Source organism: Caenorhabditis remanei, chromosome X, assembly GCF_010183535.1.
Source record: "Caenorhabditis remanei strain PX506 chromosome X, whole genome shotgun sequence".
In the NCBI taxonomy this organism is placed as follows: Eukaryota; Metazoa; Nematoda; class Chromadorea; order Rhabditida; family Rhabditidae; genus Caenorhabditis; species Caenorhabditis remanei.
The window spans coordinates 18,056,094-18,070,110 of NC_071333.1; the positions used below are offsets into that span (position 1 = coordinate 18,056,094).

General features: G+C 39.2%; 3 protein-coding genes across 3 annotated transcripts; 2 read left to right on the forward strand and 1 right to left on the reverse strand.

The window, feature by feature from the left end:
• Window positions 1–1,000: 1,000 nt before the first annotated feature.
• Window positions 1,001–2,325, forward strand: GCK72_025652 (uncharacterized protein; the record flags this gene model as incomplete). The annotated part of the gene is made up of 7 exons (XM_003106168.2): window positions 1,001–1,060; window positions 1,248–1,338; window positions 1,391–1,503; window positions 1,597–1,770; window positions 1,818–1,968; window positions 2,022–2,137; window positions 2,182–2,325. The coding sequence occupies 7 exons, from the start codon at window positions 1,001–1,003 to the stop codon at window positions 2,323–2,325; spliced, it is 849 nt and encodes a 282-aa protein (XP_003106216.2).
• Window positions 2,326–2,591: 266 nt separating this feature from the next.
• On the reverse strand, window positions 2,592–8,203 carry GCK72_025653 (uncharacterized protein; the record flags this gene model as incomplete). Its single annotated transcript, XM_003106142.2, has 19 exons — window positions 2,592–2,924; window positions 2,972–3,074; window positions 3,118–3,215; window positions 3,269–3,364; window positions 3,410–3,529; window positions 3,590–3,687; window positions 3,737–3,880; window positions 3,924–4,262; window positions 4,309–4,608; window positions 5,120–5,731; window positions 5,783–6,026; window positions 6,077–6,162; window positions 6,212–6,470; window positions 6,764–7,137; window positions 7,182–7,366; window positions 7,414–7,526; window positions 7,580–7,667; window positions 7,721–7,833; window positions 8,060–8,203. 19 exons carry the CDS (start codon window positions 8,201–8,203, stop codon window positions 2,592–2,594), a joined length of 3,849 nt encoding a protein of 1,282 aa, XP_003106190.2.
• A 3,266-nt stretch (window positions 8,204–11,469) lies between these two features.
• Window positions 11,470–13,647, forward strand: GCK72_025654 (uncharacterized protein; the record flags this gene model as incomplete). Its single annotated transcript, XM_003106283.2, has 6 exons — window positions 11,470–11,574; window positions 11,691–12,023; window positions 12,430–12,883; window positions 12,943–13,076; window positions 13,125–13,145; window positions 13,495–13,647. The coding sequence occupies 6 exons, from the start codon at window positions 11,470–11,472 to the stop codon at window positions 13,645–13,647; spliced, it is 1,200 nt and encodes a 399-aa protein (XP_003106331.2).
• Window positions 13,648–14,017: the final 370 nt, after the last annotated feature.

A 14,017-nucleotide genomic window follows, 5' to 3' on the forward strand; every position in this document is an offset into this window, starting at 1 on the left:
ACGAGTGTAAGAAAGCAGAAATCTCGTTGGTCCAGTCAACGAAATATCAGGGATAAATCTTAATGAACTGATATTGGCACCAAGGGAATTTGAGAAAGGGGAATTTGGATTTTTAATTGGAGATTAAGATCGATAGGCTAGATAGGGTAATCTGCCAATTTTGAACTGAATAAGAATGACTAAGCGGAAATAAGAAGTAAAGTTTTTTGAAACTTGATATCCCAGATCATCGTTTAGTAGATCGTCTGTTCAGTGTCAAGTGACCAACTTAAAAAAAAAAACGTACTGCAGATTTTCTGAATGTGTAGTCTGAACCCGTCCATATCGGGTGGTTATCTTATACCAGATGTTACAAATTCTAGATACCCAATGTCAGTTTTTTTTTCATTTTTGTGTCTTTTTTGGAGTTTTGAAGGTTCTTGCTGCTTTTTTGTGCCAACCAACAACAATATGAATTCTAGAATATTTCTATGCATGTTTTGGTATATCCAATGACATGTAAACAAGTTTTGAATAGTTTGAGGACCACAACCCATCTATCTTGTTCTGCCATGCTGAAAAACATTTTCCCAAGTTAGTTCCCATTCATAATTTTCAACTTCCTTCATAACTTGACCGATGTTGACACATTTCTCATTGCACCTCCACACTTTTTCTCTCAGGTATCTCTCAGATCCTCTTCCTTCTGTTTCTTCTTTTCCCATGTTGACATCGTAAAACTTTTTTGTGGAAAAAACCCTCCTATTTCATTCTCTCAACCAAGTGAATTGAGTCGTTCAGGACTTGAAGTGAGATGAAAACACGAAAAGAGACGAGAGAAAAGAAAAAGAGAGTATCTTCAAAATGATCTGAGCTTCGAAGCGCAGGAGCGGGAGCCGCAGCAGCAGCGGAGCAGAAGCAGGCAACACAATCGTCAGTATTTCTTCTTCTCTCCTGTCAGACAAATGGCACGCCCACACATGCTTTCTTTCTGTTTTCCAATCAACATTCGGAGAGCAAAATGGGCTCCTGCGTGAATGCGCTGCGTATTGTAACTTTTTTATTTAACTTTGCTTTTTGGGTAAGTTTTGGGGGTACAGGTACATTAACTACTTCATTATATAAATTGGTATTCAATGGGAGTTTCAACTTTTAAAATTCTAAGAGCATGCCTGAACTTGTTTTAAACAAATAAGTATCACTGTATGATAATATATTAAAATTCATTATTTTTACGTTTAGTTTCTTTCACTCCCAATGTTTTCCAGCTATCCGGTGTTGTAGTCTTCGGTCTTGGAATATGGCTCTTGTTTGATCCGGCAGCTTCAGATTTCTTTGCCCTCCACTCCACCCACCCAGGTACCCATTTTTCTATCCCCAACCACCCAAACCTCATTTTTCATTTTTCTAGGAGCCTTCCGGTATGTCGGTTGGTTTCTTGTTGGAGCCGGTGCAATTATCATTCTGGTCGGATATTTCGGATGTATTGGAGCATGGAGAATGAATCAATGTGCACTCGCATTTGTAAGTTTTTTCTTTCTGTCACTTTTCTGTCACAACTGCTATTTCCTCTTTTTTTCACACATTCGTCGCATAAATGAGTTTTTTTTTTTCTAGTTCTGCTGCATATTAATCTTCGCATTCTTCCTCGAGTTGGCAGCTGCTGTCACACTTTTCCACAAACAAGAACACGTCAAACACTATGTGGAAAGCAGTATGTACGACACCATTCGAAACCGCTACTCATCGGAAACAGCCTTCAAAGATGCATTCGACACCGTTCAGGAGAAAGTAATAGAGAGGAGGATTGGAAACTGGATTAATTTTCTATTTTTCAGTTTGAATGCTGTGGAGTGAAGACTTATACGGACTGGCTTAGTGCTAGATGGGACGCCGAGCCATCTACCCAATTGGAAGTGAATGAAGAGGACGCTGGAAGAATTGAGCACGGAATTGGAGCATTTGGAGGGAATAAGGGAACTGGATATGGTAAATGGCTTTTTTTTTTGAAAAACGGAAGACAACTTTATATGATATTTTAGGACGTGTCCCATCATCCTGCTGTAACGAACATGGAAAACTCTCCTACCCAAATAACTGCGGTAAATCTTTCAACCAAGCCCCACTCAACACATATTCCCAATTCATCAACACCCAGGTAATTATCACTAATTAAATTTTTATTATCTGATAATTTTATAGGGATGTGCCGATGCAGTATATGAAAGTGTTAGCAGCTCCCTGAACCTTATTGTCGGAGTCTGTGTTATCCTGTGTATCGTTCAACTATTGGGAATCGTGTTGTCCATGACGCTGTGCTGCTGTAAGAACAACTCGAAGAAATAAATATAGGCTTTGTTATAGATCTGTTCAAAAGTTTTAAATATGAAAAATTTGAAAAAATTGGATTTCGAATGACAACATATTTATTGATCGAAAACTTTAAAAAGTGAAATACAAAGTATAGAAATTGAAAAAAAAAACTCGTAATCTTCATATGCAAGTATTTGATTGATCGACAGTTTGAAAGAGAGAAAAATGACAAAAGTGGTGAAAATGAGGTTAGATTGGAATGGGGAGGGGGGAAAAAGGAATTTTCATCGAAATAATGGTTAATCTGAATTGTTCGGGCGTTGTCGCATCGTAGCCAAGAAGTTTCGGAAATTACTTTTCCTCCCGCCACTACTCTCGCCGTTCTCTTGTGCTTGTAACACACCGACTTGTTGAGGAGTCAGAAGACAAAGTGAAGAAGCGACGGCTAATCCGGATGTTCCACTCGGCGTCACTCCTTTTCCGCCAGTTGGAAGACGTACAGCTAGCGTGAAGACTCCTGCACGATAGTTATGGCAGGGTTCGATGGATAGTGGTGTCGGACCACCGGCAGACGAGAATTGGCTCAGCATGCTCAGCTCCATTTTTGTCGACGCAAAAGGACGAGATGCCATCTGAAAAATTTTGGAATTTTGCGGTGAAGAGAACCTGATGGACCTACATGTTCAATTTCATCGATTCGTCTTTGATTCCGCCGATATGCTTCTATCCGTACTTTGATCATCCATAAAAGACCAGCAACCACTAGTAGAACAATAAAGCACCTAAAAACTTGAATATATTTTGGTAGCTAAAAATAAAACTTACGCAGCAAATATAACAAAGAACAGGACCCAATTTATTGGAGGGGATTGTGCAAAACTGACAACTATTTGAACTGGAGTTTGGAAGTTGTAGACGCGGACCTGAATAATAAAAATAAAAATATTTTTTAAATAGGAAAAATGAATCTACTCACAAAGAAAGTTGTATTAGAATCCGGTCCGAATGGATATCCTTTATCAGAAGCCACATAGACACGACGGAATCCTTTGGAGTCGCATATCGTGTCCACCTGAAATTTAGAAATTTATTAACATGTCGAGCCTTTTATTGTCACCATCATAGTCTGAGTTCTCTCCGGTAGGCCATCCATATAAGAAGACGTCATGTTCAATGCGACAAGCGCGTTTCCTTTTGGTGACTCACAGCTGATTTGGAATGTAACGTCGGTGTCCTTCTGAAAAAATTTAAAAAAATTTATGTGCCATCATCGTGGAAAGAATTTTATAGAATCTACCTTATAAGGAACACTATACAGATAGATTTCACTCGTGTGGTTGTCCTTATCGTCAGCCTTCAACTTGAATGTGAAAATGAAGTCCACCGCCAATTCATCTGCAAATATGTTTTCGTTGATAACTATTGAATAATGTAAACCTCTTACAGTAACACGGAGTTCCTTTGCTGGGAGTACCAAGATACTTGATTTCACACTTATCACAGTGATCTCCGGTGACACCCTTCGTGCGACAGTAGCACTGGCCGGATTGTGGGTCACACATGTCCGCTTGTCCATTGCAGTCACACTCTGAATAGAATTTTTTAATTGAATATAAAAATGGTTCACTTACTCTGACAAATTCCTCCATTCCTTGCATCTCCATAGAATCCTGGAGCACAACTTCCACAGTGAGCACCGATTGTGTTATTCTGACAGCTTTGGCACTTTTCGATAGTTACTGGAGGGAATGATCCAACGGAAGTGATGCATGTGGAGTGTCCGTTACATTGACACGCTGGACAGTCTATGAAATGCCAAGTGCTATTTTCTGGTTTCCCTTCTAATGGTCCTGTGGCAGCACCACGGATACAGAGACCTAATCCAGTTTTTGAATCATCAGCGAGCCATCCACAACCTGGGTCTCTTTGACATTCTCCACAAGTTTTGTGCTCCTCGCAGATGCTTGACTCTGAAAAGTTACTCAATTAGTTATAATTTCAGACAAAAACTCCTACCTGCTTGACAAACTCTCCGAAGCACGTTTCCCGAGCCGGAAGTCACCCAAGAGTGACACTGTCCATATGCGAAGGAAAGTGTGTAGGCCTCCAAGTTGATGCATCGGTTGGTACTCGGACACCACATGCACTGGTCAAGTTCCGTACAGTCACTGCAGTTGTTTCTTTGTGCACATGGCATTGGGCACTCCGAAGTGTTCCGGAAGATCGAGCGGCTAAGTGAGGGGAAGTGGGATGGTGAGAGGAACTTGCTACGGTCGGAGAGCACGGATTTTGTCTCATACTCGTAGACAACGGCAACTAGAAAAGAGATTGAATTAGAGAACGCGTCGTTTTTAACATGATAAGTCTTCGGTGACCAGGCTGTCAAACAATCTATAAATTTGGTTATAGGTAATTTCGACAACGGAAAGTCAATTTCTGCCATCAAAACGTGCGTAATGTGTCTGCGAGCTGACGTGAGTTATAAGCTCTCAAACTTTCCATATAGTCAATATTTTCACATGGAATTCCAAATCCGCCGCATATACGCCACCACGCGGTTTCATTTGTGTTCTCCAGCGGTTCGTAGGCTAGAAAAATGAGAACATCTTTGCATACACTATTTGCCGATTTGGAATTCCATGTGGAAAAACTTAACTATATGAAAAATTAAAAAGCTCATAACTCGGGTTGCAGAGAAATTCCCCCAGTTTTGACTGTGTAAATTAACTCCCCGTAGTCCAAAATACCTATCACCAAATTTATAGATCTTTCGTAAGCCGCGTCACCTAAGATTTCCTTTGTACGTTACATAATTCTAAAAACTCACTCAAATCTTCCTTGCTAACACACGGCGACGATTTGTCAATCGGGTACCAAGTACAATGAGGCGACACCCGACAACTTCCACAATTGTTCTCCATATTGCATGGCCTCATTGAAGCGACACTATTGTGTTGTGAACATTTCTCCCAAGAAGTCAACATTCCCGGTCCATCAACGCATTCTTGTTCATTTGGCAGGCATTGTTCTCCAGATGAACACCAACCACACCCAGATTTTGATGCACACGAGACACAATCGGTTTGCTCTTCGCATGTCTTCAGTGCTAATCTCAACGGAGTGTTAGTGCATTCATCGAAACTTTTTGGAGATGAAGACTTGATGACGGAGTTAAATGTTGATTTGTAGGAGACGGTTGGATCGAATGGGACACAAGAGCTGTCAATGAAAACGCATTTTGTTCCGTCTGAGACAAGACGACATTCATCTGGACGAGTTGTAGAGGAACATCTAGCTGGGCTGAACGTCCAAACATCATTCATCATTTTCCCATCGTATCCGCCAAGCAAATACATCTTCTGTCCAATTACATGTGCAACATGACCATATCGTTTCAGTTCTGCAGGTGCCATTGACATATTCGACCATTGTTTGCAAGCTAAAACTCTGATTAATGAATATCACTCCCTGGAATTTTCTGTGAACATACCAACGTCATAAGACTGGACCATATTTGAGAAGCATTCACTCTTGCTTCCCGCTGTCATGTTCGCCCCTCTTCCACCGACAACCACCATCAATCCATTGAGATAAACTGCCGTGTGAAGATATAATTGCACTCCGGACTGAGGGAGATTCGTCCACTTTTTGGCAGCCGTATCAAATTGCATGAGGCTGTCAGTTATTGTGTTGTTCCACATACTACCACCATACACTAATATAGCAATTGACCCCTGGAATATTATTTGTTCACGAAAAAGGACGGGAATATGATATATCTCACGGATGGCGTGGTGTACTCCACTGCGGTGTGCTTGAACCGACCATAGACGTGATCACTAATGTTGGCGACACTCCATTCATCGGTTTCTAAATATAATTATTATTTATATTATTGATATCACAAATATCTGCTTACCAAAATTATAGATCTGCACATGATGCAAAAATCCAAAGAGTGGATTGTATCCAAATATCACAAACATCTCAGATCCTATCACATGTGCAGAGTGACCAGCAACTGCGAACGGAGCAGCGATGATAGTCTCATTTTTGTGATTTTGCTCTGTCCAAGATTTAGTAGTCATGTCAAACACCCAGAGTTCGTTCGTTGCTGCTTGTGTTGTTACATGACGTTTTCGAGTCTTTGTCACTCCGCCATACATGTAGATTTTGTTCTGAAATTTATCCATCTCAAGTTATGTTTGTCCTCTGACAAGGGAAACTCAGAGTGTCGCAAGTTTGGAATCGTTCCAAATTGTTACTAGACATGAAGGACAGCTTGAATAGGCAAATCACAATTTTTTGTTTTGTGCTCCTCACTTGTCTCTGAGAAACCGTCTTCACCCCTGTTTTGGAAACTATTTTTACTTTGGGATATGCCTATTTAAGCTGTCCTTCATTTTTGGTAGCAATTTGGAACGATTCCAAATTTGCAACCCCTGAGGTTGCTTTGTGAGATGATACTCACCTTATATTTCACAACGGTGTGATCAAACCGGGGAGTCGGTACATCACCGGACACTGCAACTTTACTCCACTCTCGACTCGTCACGTTGTACACGTCGATGTTATTTGGATCCACACTACCATCAAAATACTCTCCACCAATATTCCAAATGGTGTCGTCGATAGTGATGGAGGCATGAGATGCTTTTCCAGTTGGCGCGTCGTTGAAGGGATGGATCAGATCCCAAACGGAGGATGTGATTGGTGTTTGGCAAGTCTCCCCATGGACGTTTGTGGAAAGGCACTCGCATTTTCCATCGACACAATGACCTTCGTGACACGGATTCTCGGTGGATTTCTCGTTGAGCTTGCATACTTGGTGCTCGCAATATTGACCTGAAAATAAAAGTTTATTTTTTATTTTTTATACGGAACCTTACCTTTGAAGCCATCTTCACAAACACATTTTCCGGCCGTACAGCTTCCATGACTCGAACAATTATACGCACAACTATTTGACTCGTATGAAACATTGAACCCGTTTAAATTCATGGCTAAGTCACTGAAGAAATGCACCAGCGCTTTACCAGAAGCCGCCGTGAATTCTTGTGTTGGTTGTTCTCCGCTATAATTTTTTTGGCATTAATTTCAATTTTTCTATTCCCTGATTACCATAACGCTGCAAGCTGTTTTCCATAAACACTATCTCCGTCATAAATGTACAAATAATCCCAGCCGCATTCTGTGAAGAAGCTGTTGATTCGAATTGTGAGTGGAGTGGCGCTCTGCAAATTACATGTTGGGGAAATAAAACTAAACGGATATTCTCTCTCGTTACATTTTCCGGTTCAATTAGCCATGTGCATTTTGCAGAGGAGCTGTAATCGAGCGGCCCGTCAGATATGGAGCTGGTGTTTTCCGATAACCTGCAATGAGTTGTGTTTTTGAGAATTTTGTTAGTTTTTAGTGAACTTTTTACCTTATCCGCCCGAAGCAATGATCACATTGTGTTCCGTACCATCCTTTTGAACAAACACAAGCCTTGTTAAGGCAGACACCGTTGTAACATGGTTTTTCGCACGATGATAATGACTGAAATTAGAAAAATAACTATGATTAATTAATACAATAATTATGAAATATAATTTGCGTGATCTGAACCAAATTAAGAGAGACCACTTTTGACATGCATTAATCTAGTATTTCAACTAACATTGTTGTTCTCGTTATGTAATATATGTAATATATCACATTACATTTTTATAATCTTTTTTCCCCCTATTCCCTATCTAATTTACAACAAAACTGAATGACTTACCTTCTCGAATTCAAAATTTGCATGATTTGTTAGCGTGTGAGCTTGAAAGCATAATTGTGAAAGGATAAAAAGAAAGACTCGGAATAAGAAGCATGGGAAATTTTCCCTTGCTGAAATCATCACGTGCTCATCGGTCTGCAACATTCGTTTTAATATAATTTTATATATCCGTTATAAAGAGAATAGCAAAAAGACTTGTGGGGGGAGAACTACTAGAAAAATGAAACAAAACTATAAACATGACTAATTTGGGAAGAAGACACGTCGTCAGAGAAGACGAAGACAATAATGAATGCAAAGAGGGACTGAGAACAGACCGAATCGATCAATAGAATGCGCGGAGGGCCGCGTCGAAAAGTGTACGCCGAAAGAAGAGAGCTGAGAGAAAAAGCGACGTTAGGTGGGTAAACTAGGACTAGGTAGACAACACCAATTTGCTTCTAAACGTTCGCGAAATGACTCAGTGTGTCTTCACTTGGTTTAATTCGAAAAAGTTTTTTTTTTGCGATGCAATTTCGTTAGCTTTTTATAGGTCATGACAATTGGGTGTGTTTGAGACGATAGGTTTTTGGTCGTTTTCGTTTTGCGGTACTAAATTTGAGTGTCATTAATAGAAAAAATATATGGATTATATGTAATTGTTCATATAATTCTGAATTATATTTAAACAGGATATATTTAATTCTAATTCTAACTTGTTAAACGTCTATTTAGTTTTTTTTCGAAAAATAGTGTTTGTACTTTACTAAATAAGTTAGTAACATAATTATTTTTGAAACTATCTGATTGGATTTTTTAACTTATTTTCTAACCAATATTCCCTGAAAACCTTCCGTTTATTTTTTGCACTCATAGAACACATTCTTATTGATATCTACAAATAGATTGTTCGAAAGAGCGGAAACCAGGTCTGCATAGTCAGCAAACATTCATTTTTTAAGGAAACGGAAAGAGAAAGAACAGACAAATCAACGTTAAAACTTTTTTCTCTCTCAATGATCTTTCCGTTTGCAACGAGTGAGTTCAGTTTCGCGATGCGTGTAATCTGGTTCTCAAGGTTATTCATCTTTCCAACTTCCTACTTATACTTCTTATTTCCTATTTGAAAAGAAACGAATGTTCTATGAAGAAGTTCTATGAAGAAAATTCAAGTGTCCGGAAAAGAGAAATGTGGGAAATGAAAAACTAAATGTGAAATCGCTACGAGTTTTACTGTTGTTATCATTAATGTGATAATTCTTGCCACACCTTTAAACACTTTGATAACTTTTATCATTAAATCATTCTTTGACAAAGATTGGGATTATTTTTGTTTCAAATGGCTACCGTAGTAAACGTTTCCCAAAAAGCTTCTCGAAGTATACGAATTCGTCATGTACATACATCCGACACAAGATTTACAACTGTGTCGTGTGGTTTCCATAGTTTTCTGTAACGTTTTGATTGACATCTCAAAATTTTACATGTCTTTTTCCATGTTTTCACTTTTTCTCCTCATTTGTGTCTTTTGTTGTGTTCTGGGTTAGGCCACGTATTCTTAGTTGTTCTATTCATTTGAATCAGCAATGGGAAAGTCGTTGTGTTATTACTTTAGCGTGAAAACTCAAAACCTGAGAAATTTCTTTTTGCGATTTCCTATTTTTCCGAAAAATGTTAGTCAGTGAATCTAATTCTAAGTTTCCTTATACTAAGACTTCATTTTATGTGAAACATTGGTCGTTTGGAAATAAGGTTTCACAATATTGACAAATAACTTTCAAAAAAATAAGACCACCCGTGACACTCGTTTGGCACCTGGTCAAAAACACAAAACCTCTGCAAATCGGTCTTCAACTTGTCTACCATTCCAAAAGATTTGATAAGATATGCACCTGTTTTTATGATTGTAGGGTTCTGATGCTATCTGTAATAAATGGCGGCCTTTGTTTGCCTCCTTACCAAAACAAAACATTTATTTTCTCCTTTTCCAGTGAACAACGCATTTTCGAAATGTTTTCCATCTTCCTCCTTCTTCGAAACTCATTCTCAAAACAAAACACGTTTCGCTTTCTCTATCTATCCAACCACAATCTCTACCCCCTCTCAATCTAGAGTCGTTTTTTTTTCATTTCTGCCATCTCTCCTCTCCATCCCACTTGCATTGAACACAATGAGTCAACTCTCTCCTCCCAATTCCGCCTCGCGTCATCTCAGCTGCCCCTATCGATCGGAAACGGGCAGAAAGCGCGCTCCGTTGCGAAGCCAAGAGCGAAGCCAAGGGTGTACGCATGCCATGCTTTCTTCTACTTCTTCTTCTTCTTTTTCTCCCTTCTTTTTCATCTTCTCTCCGCTATTTACTAAAAAGAGAGCAGTGCGCATTGCCGTCTCCACTATGTATATCCTTTTTTGCCTCGAGGCGCTGTGTGTTTTTTTCTTTTTTCGCTGTCTAACGCACGCCACGTGTACATTTTGATCGCAAATCTCGTAAACCATAATGGTGGGACGGCGCTAATGTGAGAAACAAGAGAGACAAAAACCGATGACATCTCATTCAAAGACGTCATTAGGCTGGCCAAGAATGACTATTGGAGACACAAACTGGATTCTGGATTCCCTCTTCCTTATGCGATTCGGATTGAGATTCCGTTTTTTTTTTGATTTCAATTGCTTTATTCGTTAGATTTCTCATCTATCAATTGATTTTTGAATATTCTCTCAGATAGTGAATATACATAAATGAAAACAAATAATCCCACGTTCAAAAAGTTTCTCTTTGAGATTTTCACCCCGATGAATGTCAATAGTCAACAACGCGGAAAAAATGCGATGTTTGAGAAAAAGGTCTTAGTGGTTTGTAGCATTTTTCTAAAAGAAGAAATAGAGCAAGACAAAAGGGGTGATTACCGGGTGATGTTATATACGAATTGAAATTTTGAGTTGGGAAATTTCGAATTCTGAGTCATTAGCATACCTTCGGGGAATTAAGAGGAAGGAACAATAAGAAGTACTATAAGTACAAATAATTTTATTTCTCATAGTTTAATTCATTTAATTCAATTTATGTCTGACTTTCTACTATTGTGTTGTTTTTTCTGTTCTAGGTACACACAAAAACACATTTTCTGTCTTCCTTATCAATAGACAGGTTTTCTGTGACCAAGGATGATCGATTCGCTTCCAATTCAATTCCATGACTGACACTCGGTTGACTCATTGATTCCAAGCAGTTTCTATTTTATTTCAACTGTGCATTTATTTGACTTTCCTTCATTTCCTCTCCACTTTTCAATAAACTTTCTTCATTTTTTCCTTTCATTTTTCTCATCTCTAGTATTTCGCAATTTCCTCCTTCTTTCTTAATTTCCTTATTTCCTTTTTTTATACCAAACTTAATTAAATCTTTTTCTTTTTTCTAGAAATGTGCTGCTAGTATGACGATCAACGGCACAGAGGGAACCACATTCATCCGGTCGGCGTCCGCTCAAGGACTGGCCGGCCTCTGCACTTGGGCTGCTCTTCTTATCACCAGTCATCAAGTATGTAACATATTTTAGGGTGCAAGGAAAAGTACAAGTCAGAAAAATAATGAGACTAACATAATATTAAAATTTTGTTGAGCTTTAAGTACTTATTCTCAGAAACGTAATTCCAGATCTACCAACATCTCCGGTTCTACTCGTGCCCGGCTGAGCAACGTTGGATTGTTCGTATCTTGTTCATTGTGCCAATTTATGCATTCGATTCGTGGCTATCCCTCATTTTCTTCTCGGACAACGTCTACATCTACTTCAACTCGATTCGTGATTGCTATGAGGCGTTTGTGATCTACTCGTTCTTATCCCTGTGTTATGAGTATCTGGGTGGTGAGAGTAATATAATGGCTGAGATTCGTGGTAAACCGATTCGCCCGACCAACTATCTGACTTGCACGTGCTGTTTGGCCGGCAAGCAATACACCATTGAGTTCCTTCGTTTCTGCAAGCAGGTGAGAAAACATTTCCTTTTTTCTTAGTAGGTACAGTAAGACCAGAAAATTCGAACATTCGAAAAAAAGATTAGCATTTTGTGGTGGTAATTTGTCAATCTGGCAGCACCACTCTTTGTTTTTTTTCACATTTCACATTCAAAGGGCAGGCACGCATCCCAATTACATTAGGCCCTTCTCAATCCATCCGATTTTTGAAACACAAAATTTACATAGTAATCGAAAACGAAGAGGGAAGAGAAGGTGCGTGCATTTTTGGGAAACAAAATTTGTGAGAAGAGAAAAAGGGAGAAGAGCCTCCGCGCAAGATGACTCTACTCTTCTCTAAGCGCATTTCTTAGAAAAATTCTAATTATGCCTAGCTTCATAAGTATGACGTGAAGAAATTTGAAAAACTTTTTTTCAGGCAACCCTCCAATTCTGTTTCATCAAACCAATCATGGCTGTGATCACCTTGATGCTCACCGCCATCGGAAAGTATGAGGACGGAGACTGGAGTCTTGACCAGGGATATATTTACATCACCTTGGTCTACAACGTCTCCATTTCCCTGGCTCTTTATGGAATGTTCCTGTTCTATGCTGCAACCCGTGATCTTCTCAGCCCATACCGTCCGGTGCTCAAGTTCCTTACTGTCAAGAGTGTCATCTTCTTGTCTTTCTGGCAGGGATTCCTTATTGCGATTCTTGGTGCTACTTCTGCAATCGACCCAATCACTGATGCCAATGGAAAAGAACTTATTGGACGTGGAACCGTTGCTGCTGGATGGCAAAACTTCTTTATCTGCATTGAAATGTTCTTCGCCGCTATCGCACTCCGTTTCGCTTTCAACGTGTCTGCCTACGCCGATGCTCATAATGGTAAGCTCATTTTTCTCAATTTTTTCCTTATTGCTATACTCTAATTACTCAAATTTCAGCTAGTAACGCCAACGACGGCCGCCCGGTCACCCTTCAATCTATCAGCTCATCGCTCAAGGAAACCATGAACCCCAAGGATATTATGCAGGACGCTATTCACAACTTCCATCCACAATATCAACAGTACACTCAAGTAAGACACATTGGTTGCAATTCTAATTCTAAAAATTCATATTTCCAGCACTCCAACGCTCAACGACCGGTCAGTACAGGTTTCTAAATGCTTATTTGTTCAATATTTGTATCTTGTTATTTGTGTTTTGTGAATATATGTGAAAACCCGGAAGATGCATGCTCTTTCATCCCCTCATCTCTCTCTTTCAAACTATGTGTGTGAATCATTTTGATAAAATTTCTTTTTGATAATTTCAACTTAAAATTTTTAAAAAACATCACACAATATTTATTATGTTGGGTTATTGTGTATTTTGGTTGTGGGAACCTATAATCTATGAATCTGGGATCGCATGGTTATGGTGATTGGTTAGATAGAATCAGATATGGTTTAATGTCAATATTCTTCATACATTTTTCACAATTCTATATTCCAGCCACAACCCGGAGCGAGCACGAGTACTGAAGAGCAACGGATGTCTAAAGGTGGATCCGCTACCAACTATTCTACAATGGTTGAAAGTGGAACTCACGACTCTTCTGCCGCCGCCGCCCCATCTCAAGCCACCGGAAACCTTCTCGACGCATAGATATATTATTCGTTCGCCTCTCACAAAAAAACGCATCTTGCTCTTTTTCTACTGTCCAACTTCAACAACTCCCGATTCCTTGTCCACATGTAATGTTTTTAAAAATAATTACTATTTATTGAAAAAAAAAGTAGTTATTTTTTCATGGAATAGGAGCTGACTATAATTTAGCATAGTACACAACTAGAAATGTAGTTGATATGAGATACAACTGCAAAATATATCAGTAAGATTTCTTTAGCTAACATTACTGGCCAAATAATAACTTATTTATAAATTCATATTTCAGATGATCTGCGTACCTTGTGGAGTCTGTCATATCGCTCTTTCCCCTTCAAGAATCTCAATGATCCCATCCTGTCCATACTTA